Source organism: Solea senegalensis, linkage group LG16 (assembly GCF_019176455.1).
Source record: "Solea senegalensis isolate Sse05_10M linkage group LG16, IFAPA_SoseM_1, whole genome shotgun sequence".
Lineage (NCBI taxonomy): Eukaryota > Metazoa > Chordata > Actinopteri > Pleuronectiformes > Soleidae > Solea > Solea senegalensis.
In genome coordinates, this window is record NC_058036.1 from 18,939,666 (window position 1) to 18,958,921 (window position 19,256).

At 44.7% G+C, this 19,256-nt stretch overlaps 2 protein-coding genes across 2 annotated transcripts; both read left to right on the forward strand.

The window, feature by feature from the left end:
• Positions 1-337: 337 nt before the first annotated feature.
• Positions 338-2,672, forward strand: zgc:193593 (uncharacterized protein LOC564090 homolog). Its single transcript, XM_044047794.1, has 2 exons — positions 338-1,170; positions 2,259-2,672. The coding sequence occupies exons 1-2, from the start codon at positions 1,120-1,122 to the stop codon at positions 2,670-2,672; spliced, it is 465 nt and encodes a 154-aa protein (XP_043903729.1). The 5' UTR covers positions 338-1,119.
• A 2,726-nt stretch (positions 2,673-5,398) lies between these two features.
• On the forward strand, positions 5,399-18,991 carry si:ch211-195o20.7 (cytospin-A). The gene is made up of 12 exons (XM_044046823.1): positions 5,399-5,831; positions 6,632-6,757; positions 8,778-9,383; positions 9,517-9,569; positions 14,641-15,191; positions 15,788-15,884; positions 16,011-16,077; positions 16,448-16,508; positions 16,742-16,838; positions 17,389-17,505; positions 17,580-17,639; positions 17,733-18,991. Exons 2-12 carry the CDS (start codon positions 6,718-6,720, stop codon positions 17,820-17,822), a joined length of 1,839 nt encoding a protein of 612 aa, XP_043902758.1. The 5' UTR covers positions 5,399-5,831; positions 6,632-6,717; the 3' UTR covers positions 17,823-18,991.
• The last annotated feature ends 265 nt before the right edge of the window (positions 18,992-19,256 follow it).

A 19,256-nucleotide genomic window follows, 5' to 3' on the forward strand; every position in this document is an offset into this window, starting at 1 on the left:
GTTCCAGACAAAGACTTGCGACACTTGATGCGATCTCTTAATGTTTCCTTTAGAATCAACAGTAGATGAAGCTCTTCTCAGCTAGTGCAATACCTGAACTCAATCTACTGGATGGATTACCGACATTCATGGTTCCCAGACACCAATCTATTGTTTGTTTTGCTCCAGCACCAAACTGGAAGTCACAATGTGTCGCCGTTAAAGGGAAATGTCTCAATAACTATTGGATAGATTGGTATTACTTGTTAAAGATACCATGTCTCTCTGTTTTATGTTTTATGTTAATTTATAATGTATATTATTGCTGCTAATTATTAATATTCCCATTTGGAGTATGCTGGTTTGCTCTTTTTTGCTTTTAATTTGGCTAATCTGTGTTTTCTGGCATTTTTCCCCCATGGTACTTTAAACGCTTGATGGTTTTACTACCAAGTATGAGAAGAAGGTCACTTTCTGCTGCTTTCAGTGGACAGAATTGCTGTCGTCCAGTGAGGGAGATGTTTTCAGCCACCACGTAATAAGACCTCCGACTGAGCTCGTGACCCCTGAGGCCAGGAAGGACATCGAAGCTTAAGGAAAGTCACTGTAACATGGCAGGAGAACGGGGAGAATCCCAATCGATAGGTGTAGGCAGATTTATTGCTCTATCATGAGACTGTGCGAGGCTATTTAATGAACCGCTGAAGTCAGGAAATGTAAATACACTAATGCTAATGTGCTGCATCTACCTTCGTCATCCACAAGGATTAACCTCACTCTCATGCAATACATCAAACAAAGCAATCGTGTCATCATATTGATGACGAGATAGTTCTATATTCTGTTTTCAATTGTTTTTAATAATTCAGATTATATGACACACTCTGATGTGTTGTTTGTCCCCGTGTGCCAGCTCCTCTAATCCCCTTAGACTCACCACATGCAGACTGCTCGTTATGTAAAGACGGGGCATTAAAAGAATTGACCAGGCTGTCCTGCATCAGATAGCCGAGGGCAGGGCGGAGGGAGCACGGGGAAGGGTTTCCTGTTCTGTGAGCCGAGGCAGAGGAGCTTGACAGTGAAGGAGTCTGTCATCTGGCCCTGATCCAACGAGAAAGGCCCACCGTGCAACACTCCACGATGTTCCCAAGGCTCCCAAGACTGACCCCAGGCTACATCAGGCTGCTGCAGGTGAGGGAGAGCAGTTTGTCAAGAAGACATTCAAAAGATATAGGGTTCCTGTGTCGGGTGTTTAAATGCTTAATATGTGTATGTCTTGAAGATAAATGACAACATGTGCTCTTGATTTTTGTTCTCGGACGCGTAGTGACACTAAAGCTTCCTCCACCACAGTGTATCAGTGTCCTAAAGCGCTGAGTCAATACAAGCTGCCTGCAGAGGATTGCACTTTATTGCAATTTATCTGCACCGGGCAGTTTATTTTGATTTAAGACCTTTTAAGGAAAAGGGCAGAAGCCCCCCTTAATGTATTGAATTTGAAGACAGGGATGATAAGTGCTTGGAATCCTCTGTTTTTTTGTTTTTTTATTTCTCGGTGACCAAACACCCACTGTGTTCACATTTCTGTATGGATACGTACTGTACAGACACAGATTAAGGCATGACAAGAAGATGAAAAGTAAACTAGAAGTGTTGGTGAGTGTGGGAGGCATTTGGTTTTAGCTCACAGAGGACGCGCGCTCCTGTTGTTTACCAAAGACAGTGGAGAAAACCAGGCCGACGACGGTCCATTGCACTGTAAATGGAAATGGGAACTGGGTGAGTGAGCCAAAGGAATGGCTTCTTAACTGCCTGTGACACAGCTCCAGAAGAGACTATGAAGTTTCTATTATTTGCTCCTCTTATGTTCTTTGTAATTGTCAGGGACCCGCGGAGGAAATTGACTGTGTCGCAGAAGAGAACGAGCGTTTTTGTTCGTCAGAGGAGACAGACTGCGATTTGGAAAATGAGAGAAGATGCACTTTAAATCCCAAGTGCTTTAGTGGGGTGTAACTGTTGAGAGGGGTGGAGGGCTGAGGTGAGCATATTGTGACGCACCCATTTGATGCAGACAGTTGGTCGTTCTCCAGGGCTGTGGTCTTCACAACTAAAATTGATCTCCTTCCATGCATATAACGAGTCATAACTCTGTGGTTATTCCTGGCAGAGGAGTTGTATTGTTTCTGGACTGCTGTGATGAGACAGTTTATTTGACTTTTATGCTCACACCAAACATTCCCTCTTACCATGTTTCACTCTGCACTCTTCTTTCCTTTCAGACCCAGGCCTATCATAACGTGTCTGCAGCGCCTCCAGCTGAGAGGACCATGCCGGGTATGGCTTTGCTGCTGGGCGCCGTGGGGATCGGGATGTGTGGCTACAGCTCCAGGCAGTTGGCCCTCTACCACCGGCCCTCTGCCCGTGTGCTACAGTGGGTTGGCACGCACACTGAAGCCACCATGGCGGGCACAGCGGCCCACAAGACCCCATTCCTGGATGTGACTCGCCAGGCTAATGCCTGTCACGAGATCCCTCCCCCGTCCTTTGTTGGCCAGAAAGAAATAATGTGCGGTTCTAGATTGGATTTAGGTTGGCCAGCAACAGCTGTTGATTCTCAGAAACTGCACTTTTGCACGTCCAAGCCTGTAGCTATACTGGCCCATCGCACCAGTGTGGCCCCATGTGCTCTCTGAGGATGCGCAAGAGTGGGTTTCTGACTGACTGAACCTGTATGTTGGCAGGAAGTTGGAAGTGATCTCTAATGATACAGAAACTAGTGCAACGCATATGGAAATCGTTTACATTGTACTAGAGTCTTTAATGCACTTAGAGGACACTAAGCAGCGTGAAGCATGTAATGATGTTGGAACTTTCCAAAAAACTGTTGCTGAATGGGCGTTGAATGAGCTAAAATGTTTAATCAGGAGACATTGTGTGTCTCCTTGAGGCCTGCTGAATTAAGGGTTTGATGCTTGGCAGTGCCCCTCTGTACACAGATGGTTGGCAACCCTCTCCCCGTGCCCCCCTCTGCCCCACCAGCACCACCATGCTTCCCCAGGCAGACAGCCATGTGTGAGTGCTTCAGCAGCCCATAACTGCCCATGACTTCAATTGATTTCCTCTGAGGAGGAGGAGCAGTCCATCAAGAAGCCTTGGCACTGGCAGGGACAGCCTGACATCAGCTGTCAATCAGGAGGCAGCGGTGGAAGACACAGATTATGGCTTCCACTACTTCCACTGTCGGCGTGTTTGATCGTGGCAGGGAAAGAACAGCCGAGATAGTCCGAGGAATCAAGACTCTGGGTCACATTAACACACCAAACATTTGCACAAATACGTCTGACTGGATTGCGACGTCTTATTTACCAGGCTGAGACACTGCAGGTGGCAGGCGGGCAAGAGAGAATCATCAGATCATTCCTCCTGGTTTAGCCTGTGGCCTCGTGGGTATTATGAACTCTGGTGGAAAATCAATCCTGGCACACACTCATTCACCTAATCTGGTATTAGAGAGAAGGATCCACGAGAGCCAGACACTGCAGACTTGTGCATCCCAACTTTGTGCCACCCCCCCCCTGCAGTGCCCACTACTGTCAATGTCATACATGGATTTTTTTACATTCTGGTTCTGGTTTTTCCTTTTGCATTTACAACAAAAACCTGCCATTTAAAGGGGACTTCACACTTGAGCGTGGTTGAGAGTGTGCCTCATGGGTTGCAAACTGTTTGAAATGTACTGATGTGTATACGGATATATAGAAATCCATATCTGATACATTGGTGACACAAATCATAAAAGGGGGTAAGGGAGATTCAGCCAAAACTCTTTTTTTTTGGAGTACTCAAAAGCCTTTTTTTCCCTGTTGGCTTAATTGGACCAGCAGTTATTTGTGGCACTTTGGGAGTTTTCAAAATCCTGGTAGTGGTAATCCGGAACACCAGTGCAGTAGGTCGCTGACAGAACTGTCATAATCCACTCAGCAGAGGGAGCTAATGGCTCCAACTGTCATCATGGCACAAATAACAGGACACTGTTTTGTGTCCCGACCCCTGATGAAAGAGTAGTTTTTAAACATTTTCTTTAATCAATAACAGATTCAGATACATGCACGATTCAACGCGGTGTTCGTGCATTTTCCTTTCAAGTTCATGCACTGCACTCCTGTGAGTATGGAATCAATGTAGACTTGGGTTGGAGGTTGTGAAAATCCACCTGGCTGGTTTTGATGGATTCTCTCTCTCTTCTGCAGCGTAGCACAGAGCTCTATTGATCTCAGTCGGACTGTGTGAGGTGGAGCCTGTCCGCTCGCTGCGGCCCACTTCCCGATTCACTCAGCGTCGTGCGGGTTCATGAGGCAGAACTGCCAAGACGGCGCACGGGACAAAACCAATATCTGGAAAAAACACGTTCGCCGTCGGTTCCACCGTTCATCTGTTTGCTGCGAGCTTCACACATCAGCGCTCATCCAATACAAGCCATGATGGACTGCAAACTCCCGAGTGGCAATTACAGGCGAGATTCTTATCTGTTTGGAATATAATTAATATTTAATGGCGAGATGTTAGAAGAGATTTATGAAATAAAAGCATCTGGCACTTCAGTCGCACCCTTGTGTCTCGTTGCTTCTGTGCAGCACATTACGGTGAAGGTTTTTAGTCATCTTAAAGAGAGTGGACTAGTTTCAATCATGTTGTATGTGTAGGTGTTAAAAGTCAATTGGCTGAGGGAGATCAGATCTGGAGGAAACCACTGATCACTTATCTTTACTCTTGTAAAGATAACATGAATCATTGGACTCCAAAACAAATATTTTGATATATATATACACAGCCATAGACTAAAGCTTAAATATTACATATACAAATACACTCATCAGGGACTGTATTAGTTACACCAGTAACAACTTCTTGTTCAAGTGGGATTTTCACAAACAATAATCTGATTCAAATGACCCAGGACACATTTTAATCTAGTGAGCAGTAAAAGTACTTATTCATCAATTAAATGTGTATTACACTTAGCGCCTTAAAGCATTAAATGTCCATGTGACTTGTGTGGACAGGTGCTAGTTTGAAACGTGTTCCTTTCATTGCTTTCATAGACGGCGTAAAATGCTAAAATGCTAATTTTCTGTACTTTAAATGATTAATGATATACTGTAGTTTTGTCGATTGCCTAATTTTTCGCAGATTTCAGAGGCTTCGCATAGAGTCCCTATGTTGTATGTTTGGAAATAAAAGAAGAATACTTCAATTTGCCATGTATTGTTTTACTTTAATATATTCTGATTTTTTTCAGGTATATCATATCGGGTAAGATGTTCTCGGGTTAATCAGCATCACTGACAATGGTTTGAATAAAGCTGGGCATTTGTTTACGTTTAAAAAAAGTTACGTACTACAGCTTTAAGTCAACACTGACAAGTGAAGAGAGCCCTCACCGTCACGGAGGCAACAGGTTTTCTCTGACACAGCCTAACTGCGCCCTCTAGTGGACTCATCCAGCAGCCGTCACTCACTCACTCACTCACTCTTATTAGGGAGTTTTATGATTTCACCTCCGTTTGATATGCGCTTCGATCCCGGACTCTGTGTTCGTGCCGGCGCTTATCTGCGACTTGACTGCGTTTTCTAATGGTGCGTCAGTTCAACTTTGCACGGAGGACGCTGAACGTCGCTGGCAGTCGTTCCGTCTGTTCCTCCGCGTCAGTGAGGAAGACGCTGAAGACGCTGAAGACGCAGCAGAGCAGTGCGCTCGGCTGAGCAGCAGCGCCGGAGGAAGCCGAAGCGTGGAGGAGAAGAAGACTTGACGAAAAACTTTCAACGGAAGCCTTTTTTGTCCACTTTTAACGGTTTGTATATGAATACATGAACTTATATGCGTACGTACGTGCGCGTGTTAGCTTGGCCTTGTGGGCGAAAAGGTGTTTCACTTTTCCAAGCACGTTTGTGTGTGTGTGTGTGTTTTTCCTGATGTGGTTTTTGTTTGTAAAGGTTGTGATTTCAAGTTTTCAACGCCTTTATCGTCAGAGTTCAAAGTGTCGGCTGTGTCGTATTGATTTGCGATAACGTGGACTTGTTGTGTTGTTTTGAGGACTCTCTCTCTCTAAATGTGCTGCTTTTTGGCTTCTGTGTTCATGTAAGTGCATTTTTTTAGATGTAATCTGAATATTTAATAACTGTTTGTTTGACACATTATGTGGCCAGTGTTATGTTGATGTTATGTGGTCGTGTGATGTTATTGTTGTTGTCCACTTACATGATCCTGCTGTTAACTGACACTGTTGACTAAATCTCACATGTTTTAAGGGATTTCTATTTCATTTCTTTGGGAAATTAAGGATGAATAAGTAAAATAAGTCAACCCCGTGAACTGTAGTGTTGTGGCGTCACAAGTGTTTCTGTTCTGGGTCACTGAAGTACAGTATTTCTCAACTGGGAAACAGTGCATGTAAGTACATGACTTGAGTCTTACTGGATGTCCTGTGTGTGTGTCTTTGTGGGGACATTTTATGGCTTTTTCAGGTTTAAGACCTGGTTTTAGGATTAGAATTGAATTTGGGTTAGGGTAAGGGCTAAGGAATACATGTCATGTATGTGTCCTGTCTAAGATATAAAAACAAGTGTATGTGTGTGTGTGTCACTTCCACAGTTCCTCTTTGGTGTGAGCCTGAGTGAAGAAGCCAAAAACACCTGCAGGGCCAACGCATCTGTGGCCTGAACAACCAGAACTGCAGTATGGGGAACTTTTCCACCAAGGACAGCCATGGACCCACTGGTACCCATACACACACACACACACACACACACATTATTCTTATACTCCTAGAGACACTCAGACACAATACATTCCCAGTCTCTTTACCCTCACCTTAACCCTTAGTGCTCACGCCTCATGAATCTGTGCCACAGGTGCACCCATGGCAAATTGCTGTGACAATAATACACAACTCCTTATATGGACACTCCTGGGTGTGTGTGTGTTATAGGTCACCTATTCAGGATTTTAAAAAATGCGTTGTTGTTTTTTTGTATTCTTATGTGTTGTTGAGTCAAAGTTATGATTCATTTTATACCACACTTATATAACCACTTATATCACATTTTTAGCAGTGATATAAAGTAGCCATAATTGGTCATAGGTCCCAAAAATAGACATTTTTTCTGTATATAAGGATACACTCTATATTGCCCATTCTTATACCCTCTGTATAAACTGTATTATCTGTTTAAACATAGTAATGGAAAAAAGCAGCCACAATGCTGTGTTCTAAGGGTTAACCATCACATCTAATGCCTAAGGTAAATTTAACCCAAACCTTATTATAACCCTAAAAACGATCCTTTTAAGGTGTGACAGAATGTGAGGACCAGCCAAGTTGTTCTCACTTTCACAGAATGTCCTCACCTCTCTTCTCCTTTGAACCTTATTTTCATCCCTTTGTCTCAGGAAAAAAAACAACAACTTTGACACGACACATAGAAAGCTCACTCACTCACTCACTCACTCACTCACTTTATCTCCGACCGACTCGTGTTTCTTTGATAATAGAGCCAGCGCACCTCAAGGCTGTGATTTATGTAGCAAATAGAGGAAATAGAGAGCCAATACAGGAAGGTTAAGTGTAGTTCAGTAAAATCCCGCTGAAAAGAGAGGAGGTGGATAAGGGTTAATCAGGAAATGCAAGGCCACAAAAGGAGAAGCAAGCGGAAAGACTATGTATGCGTGTGCGTGTGTGTGCGTGTGTGCATGCTGGGTCGCAGACAAAATCCTGGCAGTCTTCCTGTGTGTTGCTCAGTGAGTGGTCATTCTCCTCGCGTCCCTGTGTGATTGGTTCTGGCCCCGCCGGGCCAGCTGTGATGAATCGGCAGAATTCCCCGGCTCAGCACAAGGGCAGCGGATTAATCATGGGAAGCCTAATGCTTTCTGACATACCCACACACACACACACACACATAAACTCATTCAGTCAATCGGCCACCCCTGATTGGATAAGCACGTACGTTTGGAATGAAGACACTTAAATCAGTGGAGGCAGGATGATGTGTATAGACAATCCTGTCGTTCCTTTCCTCTGATTGGCCAGGTGGTGCATAACTTTCCTCATGTTTGACTGCTGTTCTTACATCACTTAAGAAAAAAAGAAAAGAAAAGTACATTCGTTTTGCTGGCAATGAGGCTTTTGTCCAAACAAGGTGAAGGAGGAGAAGACGAGAAAGAGACATATTGCCCAGCAGTCGCCTCCGAGGCTGTTCGTTTGGAAAGGAACGCGGAGCGAAAACATAAAAAAAATCCTACGTGTTTTTGTGTCTGGGTCAAGTTTGGAAATGAACTTGTTGCCCACTGCTGGAACGTTTGCCCTCCGCATGACTGTGTGTGTGTGTGTGTGTCCTAAGATCGGAGAGTGCATCAACATTGTGAATGAGCAGTCCGAGAGGAATGTTTCTATTAAAGTGTCGTCAGGGACATGCTCTGGATGTTTGCCGGCCAGTGAGAGAATTGTTGTTCTGTCAACATTCTGGATTACTGACCACGAAACACATCATTCTCCCTGTGATTCAATCTTTTTTCCTTTGTTTTCAACAATTACTCGGAGCTTTCATGTCCCCCCGCCCTTTAAAAAAGTGTGAATTTCATCTTCTACAAGTGACTGGAAACCTAAAACAAAGACAACAGAATCTTCAGAGGAGGAAGCATCCTCTCTCCAATTTGAAGTTGAACTTTTGAAATGAAAAAGCAAGACAAATACTGTGGAGAGGAGATTTTGTCTGAGTGTAATGTTTTTTCTTTTCTTCAGGCACCCATGGGGACAGCTTCCACACGCCTCCCGCCTCTCCACAAAGTGGCATGCCTCCTTTCATCCCCCATCTCCCTCAGCTCACCACACCTCTGTCTTCCCTTGCTGCCCCGGTGTCACCTCCACCACCAATCCCCGTCCAGATCCCATCAACTGTGAAGAAACCACAGCCCGTCACCACAACAACAACAACCATCACTGCTTCTTCCAGTCCTGACCAAAGGCCTCATGCACCAGTCGGCTCAAGCAGCTCGACCACTGGCCTCAGCATCAGTCCGGTGCATAGCAAGCCAGGAGCAACTGTGGTAAAAGGAGCACCAGCTTTGGGGAGAAATGGCGGTCCTCCCACCTCTTCTCCTCGGACACCAGGCTCCAAAGGGAAGAGTGTACCTCTCAGCCCCTCAAAGAGCCCCTCTACTCCGTGCAGTGCCTCACCCTTGGCGGGCAGCTCCTCAAGTCAGAGCTGGAGAGAAAGAGACAGTGGTCTGAGTCAATCTTTGCTGCCTGCTCATGAATCCGGGGACAGCCACGCCGAGGAGCTGGGGAGACTGCTGCAGGATTCTAGGACAATACTGGGCATCACTGATGGGACCGCGGACACGGCAGGTGAGAATGACGTTTTCAATGTTTTTATTAAATGGTCATTAAATTAAAAACAAAGCACATCAAATTCCTTTTTTTTCTCCCCGTATTTGATATGCATGTGATGTCTCATGACCTTTCCGTGTCCTTCCCTCAGAGATCCTGAGGCATTTCCTGACAGAAGTGAAGAATTTGAAGAGTACTTTGGAGGTGAGATGAGCTCACGAGGCTGTTTTTTTATTTTTTTAACATCCTGTTTCAACAGAAAACCACTTAAAACGAACAGCGTTTATTTCAGAATCGGTTGGAAAAGACGGGCATTACACAAACAAATGTGTGAGAACATCGGCATCCACGAGGTCCATTGTGGAGTTGTCCACAATGGTGTGAGAATGAGGAGAGTCTTACCCAGTTAAAGTCACATTAGATCATGAAGTAAGCTCTGTGTTGCCGTTTCTAAAAAATTGGGATTTGTGAACAGTCAGTCGATCGGTTACTGGGCTGTAGAAACACCAGTGGTTATTATGGGAAGTATCTTCAGTTGCCTGCATCTACATGAAACACATAACTCAGTGCTCGAGGTAGTTATTGACGATTCTTCTACCCAGCTCTTCTCCATCTGACCTTACTCTGGATCCCAGTTCAGTGGTTGCTTCCTCCCCCCCGGGCTGCGTTTTAGGTCCAGGGCAGTCCCATTTCTTAAAGACTCTTGAAAACATTAATTTTCCATTTGCCAATTCAGTGCAGACAAACAAAAGTAAAAACATGCACAGTGTGTGTGTGGTAGCCGTTTGAATCTGGGCTGTTTCCACCGTGATCTGATCTACAAGTATTTACTTAATCGTTTTCTTTCCCCTCCGAAGTTTCCATTTCAAGGTTCATCCTGTATCTCCCAGTAAATTCACCTTCCCTATCTGCTTCTGTCTTTCCTCCTCCCCCCCCAAAAAAAGAGTGAAGTGGATAAATATAGCAATGTAAACAGGAAGTCACACACTCGCACATATAAGCCACTGTTGAAGATGGTACAAAAACATTCCCTCGTCGCAGCCAACAGCTCTGGAATTGGCCTGTTTGACCCTCGGGGAGTTCCACTTTTGATAATGTAGGTCTTCCTGTGCTCTGCCGCTCCTGCAAAGCCCAAAGGAAAACATTTGAGATCTTCCTCTGTTCAAGTTTGTTGTTGCTGGATTGATCAGAAACTGCAGCATGCACAGTCTACTTCTGTAACCCTGCAGACCACTGCAACTGAGCCAAATGGGCAATATCCCCGAGTGCAGTAGTTTGTTTTTATTTATTAAGTATTTATACACGTTTTATGTTTTTTCAGCATTTAATCTACATGCATTTCTATTTTTAACTGATTCTTGGAGGGAGAGTTTTGTCCAGGCCAGTTCTTCCCACACCAAGAATTGTCTGAAATGTTGTAAAGTCAGGGAAACACTGGATTAGACGACGACTACATTTTGTTCACTTTGTTCAGTGATGTTATTCCCTGGCTGTTTGGGACCGTTTGATGACTTTGTCCCACAACTAATGCTGGATTAACCATGTGCTTTAAGAACGGAGAAGAAGAGGAAGAAAAAGGAAAGTACTTCAGGCCAAATGCTTAGGCGTTTCAGACTCTTATGAGGATGGTGATATTCTGTGTAATTTCCTGTCCGTCATAGGCTCCAATTCCTGACCCTCCCTTTTGAGAATTGTAGCCAGAGGTTCCCGGCTTCCTCCCGATCTGCCACATATTACAACAGCTGGTGTATCATCTACAGTAGATCTCATTCAAAAGCATCACTTTATGTAGTCTCTTATTTCTTTTCTTTATGTTATTATTATTATTCTTATTATTAGCTGAATTATCACGTTACCTCACGTCTGTCCTTCTCCTCTCGCCTTCACTTTCCCACATCTCTGTAATGATGTGGAAATAGGATTCTTGCACAGACCAGTCAAACCTCACGGAGACTGCGGTGTATCGCTGATGCGGAGCCATGTGTTGAGAACCGGGGGAATCCAACACTGTGTTTACATGGACCCTCCGTAGAGCAATAACCTAGCTCCTGTCCTTGGAACCCTTTTTTTTGTGTTGTTTTTTTTTGTGTGGAGAGCGAGAGAAAGGGGAGTGCAGCACGGACTGTGGAGGAGGGGGTTCACATTCGGCTGTTCAGGAGACAAAACTTGTTTTGTCTTTTGTGCTGTGTGGGTTCGGGGTGGGGGGAGTCCTGCAGCGGCCGGCCCTGTGTGTGTGTGTGTGCTACACGTGAGACAGGAGACTCACAAACACATACAGATGCAATGAAAGAGTTCTTGGCAAGCAGGACAATCGGTTGAAGCTTTGTGGAGACGTGGGGAAGCTGCTGCCCGCCTTCACGCTGCTTCCCTTGCTGTGCCTCTCTGCCTTTTCTTCAGTCCCTCATTCTTTCTCCATTAGAGAGCTGACCGCTCCTCCCTGAGCACAAGAGCTCAAAACAATTACCCTACAACTTTAGCTGCTCTGTTCCCACTCCATCTCCTCCCTCTATCTTCCCATCACCCCATCCCTATCTCACTCCCCCTCCCTTTCCTTGTCTGTTCTTCCACCTCCATCCATCTTTGTATCTGACTCTAACTTTCTCAGGTTTTTTTCCCCCCTTTAGCTCTGACCTCTTGTAATTTTCCAACAGTTTTCCATGTTTCCAGCCTCCCCAAATGTTCCCGTCCGTCCGTCTCTGTCTGTCCAACAGCAGCCATAATGTACTGTACAAAAAGAAAGACGCGTGATTACCCAAAAGGATGTTATCCAGTGAACCATCTGTCTGTGCTTATGTGTGCACCACCAGTCTTCAATTGTCTTAACCAACAAAAATGAAAACACTCTCATTCACGACGGAGCAGTGGGTGGCACACGTCAGATCTGTGCTCCCTCGTGGACGTGCAGTCAACCTCACAGGGCCGCGGCGGAATCAGTTCCAGGTGAACGCTGCAGACGTTTTCCAGGAATTAACTCCGAATGTTCTCAGAATCAGGAAGATTCTGAATCTAGAGATCATCGAGGCCGGTCATGTGCAGAATAGAGTCTGATCTGGAGGGAGGGAGCGTTTGTTTGAACTCTATCGCTCCTTTCTTTTGACGTCTTAGGATATTTAGAGGATCTCCCGACTTATTTTTAACTGGGAATTCTGTCAATTCTGTACTGTACATGTGCACAATATTGTATTCAAGCAGTCTTGACTGCACACCACAAGCTGTGGAAAGCCGGATAGAGGAGTCTTCATTACAGAGTTGGGATGTTTCCCCAAGTATGTGAGAATTAGAAAGACTGGGTGTGGAGGTGGACTAGGGACAGATGGTTGGAACACACACAGGTTCGTGCAGCTATCCTTTTAAGGACTCTTCTGCATTGTCTTCCATTCATTTAGACCATAACTTGTTAATGTCTAACCCAACCATAATTCAAATCCTAGCCCTAAATGTAACCAGCTCCTCAGAAACGAGCTTCCTTCTCATTAGGACCAGGTTTTGGTCTCCATGACGACCCACTAGGTCAGTGTTAATGCCAGAAAAGGCCTCAGAGAGGTAGCAAATACTAGCACACACAGTCTCCAAGTATGCTGTTGGACAATTTCCAGGAACTCAGAACATCAGATGTGCATCAGCAGGCAGCATTTGTATATATACACAGCAGTGTGTCTATGTGTGTGTGTGTGCACATTCAAATGGTGGACACCACATCTGGTCTTGCAGTGGAGCACCAGGTCGCGTCTTCAGGGACCGAACAAGCGTGTGCGTCTCAAGACTGACAGTCCCCACACCCTTATCTCAGTGCGCCCCTTCCTGTTTCCTTGTAAGACATGCTCCAGTTGGAGCGTTCCACACTCAGATAGCAAAGACATGATCCCCCATGTTAACGCCAGTGTGTGTGTGTGTGTGTGTGTTTTAGAATCATCACTCACTATAACAGAAGAACAAGAACACACAGAGACCGCTCTCATAGCTGCTTTTTTCACTCTGCCAGGGAGAGCGTTCCAATTTACCCCCGAATGTGCTTGAGAAAACTTCACAATGTGGTTTGATGCTGCGGTGAAAGAACAAGGGAGGTGGATGTGTGGGAGAGAGAGAGAGGGGGGGAAATATGATATATATATGTGTGTGTGTGTATCCAGTGTAATCGGGTCCAGCTGTGGTCTTAAGTTGCTGGTCAGATGAGGGAAAGACTTGGCTGAGACACTGTCCTCCTCCACATCTCTGTCCATTCTTCATCTAATCACCTCCCTGCTTCACAATAGTCCTTCACATCACTCCTCCCTCTTTCTTTTTTAACAATTGTGTTGCATCACTTTCTTAATGTTGTGGTATCGTTTACCTCTTGGCTTCATTGAGTCTGTGTGTGTGTGAGTCTTTTGATGTCTGGGGTAATGTTTTTGCACGCCTGAGGTGATAATACTCTGGAAGGATCAAAACTGCATTTTCATCTTGAAACTTATCGGTTTCAGAGTTACGTTCAGTGTAGCTCATTTTTAATGGAAGACAATAACAGTTTCTCCGTCTGTGTTCAGACTTGTTGGGTCATTTTGTCACGTATTCAATGTTTATTTATTATTTTAGACAACAGGAGCAAAACCTTTTCGACTCACAGTACACCTTTCAATAGAAATGACTTCCCACTGCCATTCCTGCACTTGTTGAGGCCTGCCACTCACTTTAGTTCAACTCGTATAGTTTCCTCACATGGACCAAAATTGTATGATATTTAATTGTTCATTTTCACAACAGTGTTTGCTATGGCAAACAGACCCAGGTTCTGTTTGAAATTGCCTACTCTTGGAGAGACGTAAGACATCAGGAAGAAATACTAGCTAGATTAAGTAACGTGTAAAAGCCTTCTGGGACCCTAGTCCTGTACGTACCTGTATGTGTACGCTTGGTGTTGAGGTTCTGAAACCGCAACTTCACAAACTTCACTTGCAACTTTGACTTTTTTCCTCTAAATGGGAACATAATTTAAAAAAAACCTGAGTTGAAACTCGTAAATTAATTGAGAAGTAGGCTAATTGTCCCATAGACCCTCATCCAAACAGTCCTTTTTGCAACCAGCGAAGTTTCCCCCTTGTGGCTGTTCAGTATATTCTTACTTCCTGATTAGCTTAAGCCTGTAAACTGCATATATCCCTCCACTTTTTACATAATGGTCTATGGTGAATGTGTGAGCCTCATCTGTCTTCAAAGAAAGACAAATATGTGTGTTCCCATAAAGAATCTTATATCAGTTTGAACAACAACAGCATTCAGCATGTTTTTCTCCCTCCAGACAGAGCGTGCAGAGTGGCTGCAGTTCCAGGCTGACCTCCAGGTGGCAGTGGCCGTGGCGGACCGCTTGAGAGCCGAGACGGAGGAGGAGATGACGGCTCTCCGAGCGGTGCACAAGGACGTGGAGCGGGAGCTGGCAGCCGCCCATCAGAGGCAGAAGGAGACGGACGTGCAACTGGTCACGCTGAGCGGTGAGTTAAAGGAGAGCAGGCAGAGGCTGGCCACTCTTAACCCGGCTCAAGGTAAAACCGTCCCCCAGGACGTGTCATGTCTGGAAGCAGAGACGCCCAGCACGGAACCAGCCAACACCTCTGAGAGTAAGGAAGGCACCCAGGGGGGCACGGAAGGCGCGGTGCACAGGTTGGGACGAGAAGGGCCGGAAAGGGGCTGCGAGAATGACGCGACAAAGAACGGTGTGAGCGAGGAGGCGAGATCGGGCGGCAGGGGCGTGGCCAAGCGTTACCTGAGAAATGTGACCAATGAGCAGAGGAGTGTGGGAGAGGAGGCGCGGTCCACGGAGACGAGACGGACGGTGACCACAGAGAGATCGAGGTGAGACGTCGTCTTTGACCAGTGGCGGTTGCTTGTTTTTGAAACACAGGAAGCTCATTTCAGGCCCAGTTATTTAGACATTTAATTTTATATATAATTATTTTTCCAAATCCGCAAAATCCACTCAGGACTGAGGCAGAAAAGGCTGTCAATCAAAAACTGGTCCACCTTTCAGACAGTTCCTCCAATCATCATGCGGTGATAAAAAAGCCTATTCTGTGCCATCCCATAGAGAACAGTTGGCGCTGAGCTTTAAGTGGTTTTAATGCAGAGGCAGACGGCCACATATTTAATGACATTTTAGAGTTTCCCTTGCTGTCTCAGAGCGATTTTATGACATGATTTTAGCTGGTGGCTCCTCATTGTTGTTGTTCAGATATTTTAAAAACAAAGCCCATTTCCTGTCTTAAACATATTTCTGGATAGCAGTTACAAAATGGGACTGTGATTATGGCTTCTTTTGAATGTGTTTCCCCTTCACAAAAGCCAACAGTTTAATTTATGACGAGTGGAGCAGCGGTCGTAGAAAATGCCATCCAAACAGTTGGGTTTGGTTTATCGCGTGTGTGTGTGTGTGTGTTCTCTCTCCGCTGCAGAAGCCTGTCCAGATTACCTGCCACATCCGACTTCCTCACCGTGCCGAATGGAACGTTCCCGTCCAACACTGCCGCAACAGATGTGCACACAAACATGGTGAGATTCTTCATTTTAAGGCGGGTTCTGCAGCAGAGTTTGGTTGCGTCTGGGAAACCCATGTGCACTTTATCGCTGCTTTGTTGTGTGTATCGATTTTGACCTAATTTACGTTTTGTTTTTAAGAACGTGGGGCAAGTTCGAGGCCGAAAAGGTCCGGAATGGCAAGAAAGCAAGCCAAGCACTGACATAGGTGTGTGTACAGTGTACAGTGTCACAGTATGTGTGTGTGTGTCTGTGGTACAGCTGCACTATTTTATTTTTATCATAAAACTGTCAAAGCCAGCCATAAACGTTTTGATCTCAACCTTAAATCTTCTTAAATTATTATTTTTTTATGTGCAAAACACACAAAATAGCAGAAAATCATCTTTGCGGCTTGGCATTTTAACTTTATGTCATTGTTGTGTTTCGCTGCCCATTGTACTGCCCCCAAGTGGCCAGAAAATGAACTAGTACACCTACACACCTTAACATGCAGTCATACATTATTATTCTCCCTGCACTGCTTTTGGTGATTGTTGCATTTGGTGAATTGGTCGAATTGTTACTCGTCTTTGCAGGAAAACGTGAGGAGACTCTAAACAAGTACAACTCTACCCTCACTGAGTTACCTCCCACTAAGTGAGTACACACACGCACACACACACACACACACACACACCTATTTGCATCTCCCTGTGTAAAACAAATGACTCATTTGTCTGCTGAGCTCATAAAGCTCAATGCTAAGACTTGAATCAATGGTGTTTTCCCCTTTCAATTAATAACTTTACACCACAAGTCCACACGTTTAATTCCCTGCAGTGTTGAGATCTTAATCTAAAAGGACCTGGTGGTTTATGTCCCGTTGTCAGGTCCCAGGATGGTTTCAACATGCTGCTGCGTCGCCATGGAGGCTCCAAAAGAAACTCAATGCTTCGCTGGTGTCAGAGCCGAACCCAAGGCTACAAGGTGATCCTGCACATGATTAAGAGCCTATGTCTTTTTATGTTTCATATAAAGTTACATTTTATTTAAATAGAACTGGTACCACGTATAGAAGAAACATTATATTGATGATTATTGACTATTTTCAAAGAAATATGTCAATCTTTGTCTGGATTATAGGGTTTATTACACTTATCAGATTAGTCCTCTTAGAATTCTTAAGCATTCCCTCCAGTCTAAACAAGTATGGTAGCTGATGCTGTCCTTTAAAGGCACATTGTGTAAAGATTTGGTAACATTTATTGGTGTACTTTCTTTCTTGTCTTTCAACCTTTATTCAACCTGGCCAAGAAACACTAAACACTCGACAGTTACACGTTTACACAGTTCAAACACAAGCAGAAAACAAATAAAACAGAAAACAACAAATGATCTGGTTGCATGTTGCAGCCGAGTCTCCTTCAAAGCGAAGCCACCTCCTTATACAGATATTAAAGACTCATTCACCTACATTCTTCACACTCTAACCATCCACCACCTTGTTCCCTGTTCATTTTCCCTTTTCTTTTTGCAGAATATTGACATCACCAACTTCAGCAGCAGCTGGGCTGACGGCCTGGCGTTCTGCGCCGTCTACCACACCTACCTCCCCTCGCACGTCGCCTACAGTAGCCTCACTCCAGAGAACAAGGTACGAGCTGTGCCTGGACGCTGTCATGTGATCAGTCGTGTTCAAATGATCCAATCTTTTTTGTTGTCTTATAGAAGGACAATCTAAGTCTGGCATTCAAAACAGGAGAGACCGTTGGGATTGCACAAACCCTGGTACGCCTCAATGTTGGTTTTTTGTTACAAATAATTAATAACAAACACATTTTTCTTCTCACAAATTCATTTTGACGTCTTTGTCCGACACAGACAGTAGAGGAGATGCTGAGAGCCGGCGGTCCTGACTGGCAGAGGGTGCTGAGCTACGTGGAGAGCATGTACCGCCACTTTGAGATGTGACTGCTGCGTCTCAGGTACGGACGAGGACACGTCAGGGGGACGCACCTCCAGTTGTATTCATGATTTAACCTTGAATGCAAACCTCTCCCTGTGGGGAAACTGGAGAAACTGCTCCTCTGTTTGCGCAAAGAAAATTTGTAGCTTTTAGACGTTAAAAATATTGTTTCGCTTGGAGCGTTCGGTTCAAGTTATCTAAGAAACGACCGAAATCCATCATCACCAAAGGACAAAAACACTTTTCCATTCATTTTTAATGTGAACTTTATAGACGCTGGCTCAGACAAGGATGGGCTGTATTTTCACAGCCAAGCAGATGTGTTTGTAATGCTAATCTGCTCAAATAATGCTCAGTATATACTGTCGATATTGGAGCAATGTTTTAATATTGATACACCATTTCTGAAGTTTATTGCCGCGGGGTTGAATTATTTCCTTCTGGCTTGTTTGCCGTCGCCGTGCAGCGGCGGTGCGAGGTGGGAAATAAGTTAGCGGTGGTTTATTACCGTCGACGCAGCAGTCGGCACTTCATTGTTTGTTGTTTTCATTTCCACATCCATCAGATGCGGTGAAAGCAGACAGCTCTCCCTATTTAATGCAAAGACTTCTATATTGTTGCTCTCAATTGACAGGTTATTATGGACTACCTTTTATAGAAAGTCAGAAGATTTAGTTGCGAGGTGCCGAGTATGTCATGACACTGGTGATTCACTGGCAGGAAGTACTTTATGATCACAGTATGTTCCGTCTGCCAACATGTTTTGCCTTTTTTAACCTTGTAAATATGCACTTTGTCCACACTTTTTGTCGGGTGTTCGCACTGACTGGCGACGCTGCAGCGCTTTCTATGTTTGCCGATGTTTTTCCAGCACAGGAAACGCAGGTCCCGCGTGAGCGGCGTCTACAAAAGTGCCTCCACGTTATCCACATTTTGTGCTCGTGCTGTGCACGTCAGGGTCTGCCGTCGAGCTGCCTCGTCTCACACGCGCATTAATGTCTCATTTCATCATCAGAGCTGCGAAACTAAAATACCAGGCGTTGTTATAACACGTTCAGAGCGGAGTTTGTTGCCAAAGTTGTTACGTGCCAAATAACACAGACTAATGTAAAGCATGTTTATATGTAACTAGTGTGGAGATGGAAACCAAAGAAATAAAGTATTAATGTGGAAACGATGATAATAAGAGTATTATTGTGCACATTTGAGTAGGATTTCCTACTGTTTCTCTTCTGGCTTAAATCTCAACCCTGAATGTGATAAATAGTTAACCTTGAGACCTTGCTGCCTCCTGCTGGCAAGGAAGAGTCAATACAAGCTCTCATGACTTTTTTCCACAGTAAACTTTTTAATAATTGTGAAAACTCCTGCTTCTCACACTGGCGCTGAAGAATACTCTCGTGATTCCATTTCCACTCATTCCTGCAGGTGAATCTGTG

What these genes read in the sequence shown, in the direction of transcription:
- si:ch211-195o20.7 (XM_044046823.1), top strand. Translation starts at nt 6,718, where the DNA reads ATGGGGAACTTTTCCACCAAGGACAGCCATGGACCCACTG. An exon ending in CAAGCCAAGCACTGACATAG is followed by an intron (nt 16,078 to 16,447) that starts GTGTGTGTACAG and finishes TCGTCTTTGCAG; the next exon opens with GAAAACGTGAGGAGACTCTA. An exon ending in TTGGGATTGCACAAACCCTG is followed by an intron (nt 17,640 to 17,732) that starts GTACGCCTCAAT and finishes TGTCCGACACAG; the next exon opens with ACAGTAGAGGAGATGCTGAG.
- zgc:193593 (XM_044047794.1), top strand. Translation starts at nt 1,120, where the DNA reads ATGTTCCCAAGGCTCCCAAGACTGACCCCAGGCTACATCAGGCTGCTG. An exon ending in GCTACATCAGGCTGCTGCAG is followed by an intron (nt 1,171 to 2,258) that starts GTGAGGGAGAGC and finishes CTTTCCTTTCAG; the next exon opens with ACCCAGGCCTATCATAACGT.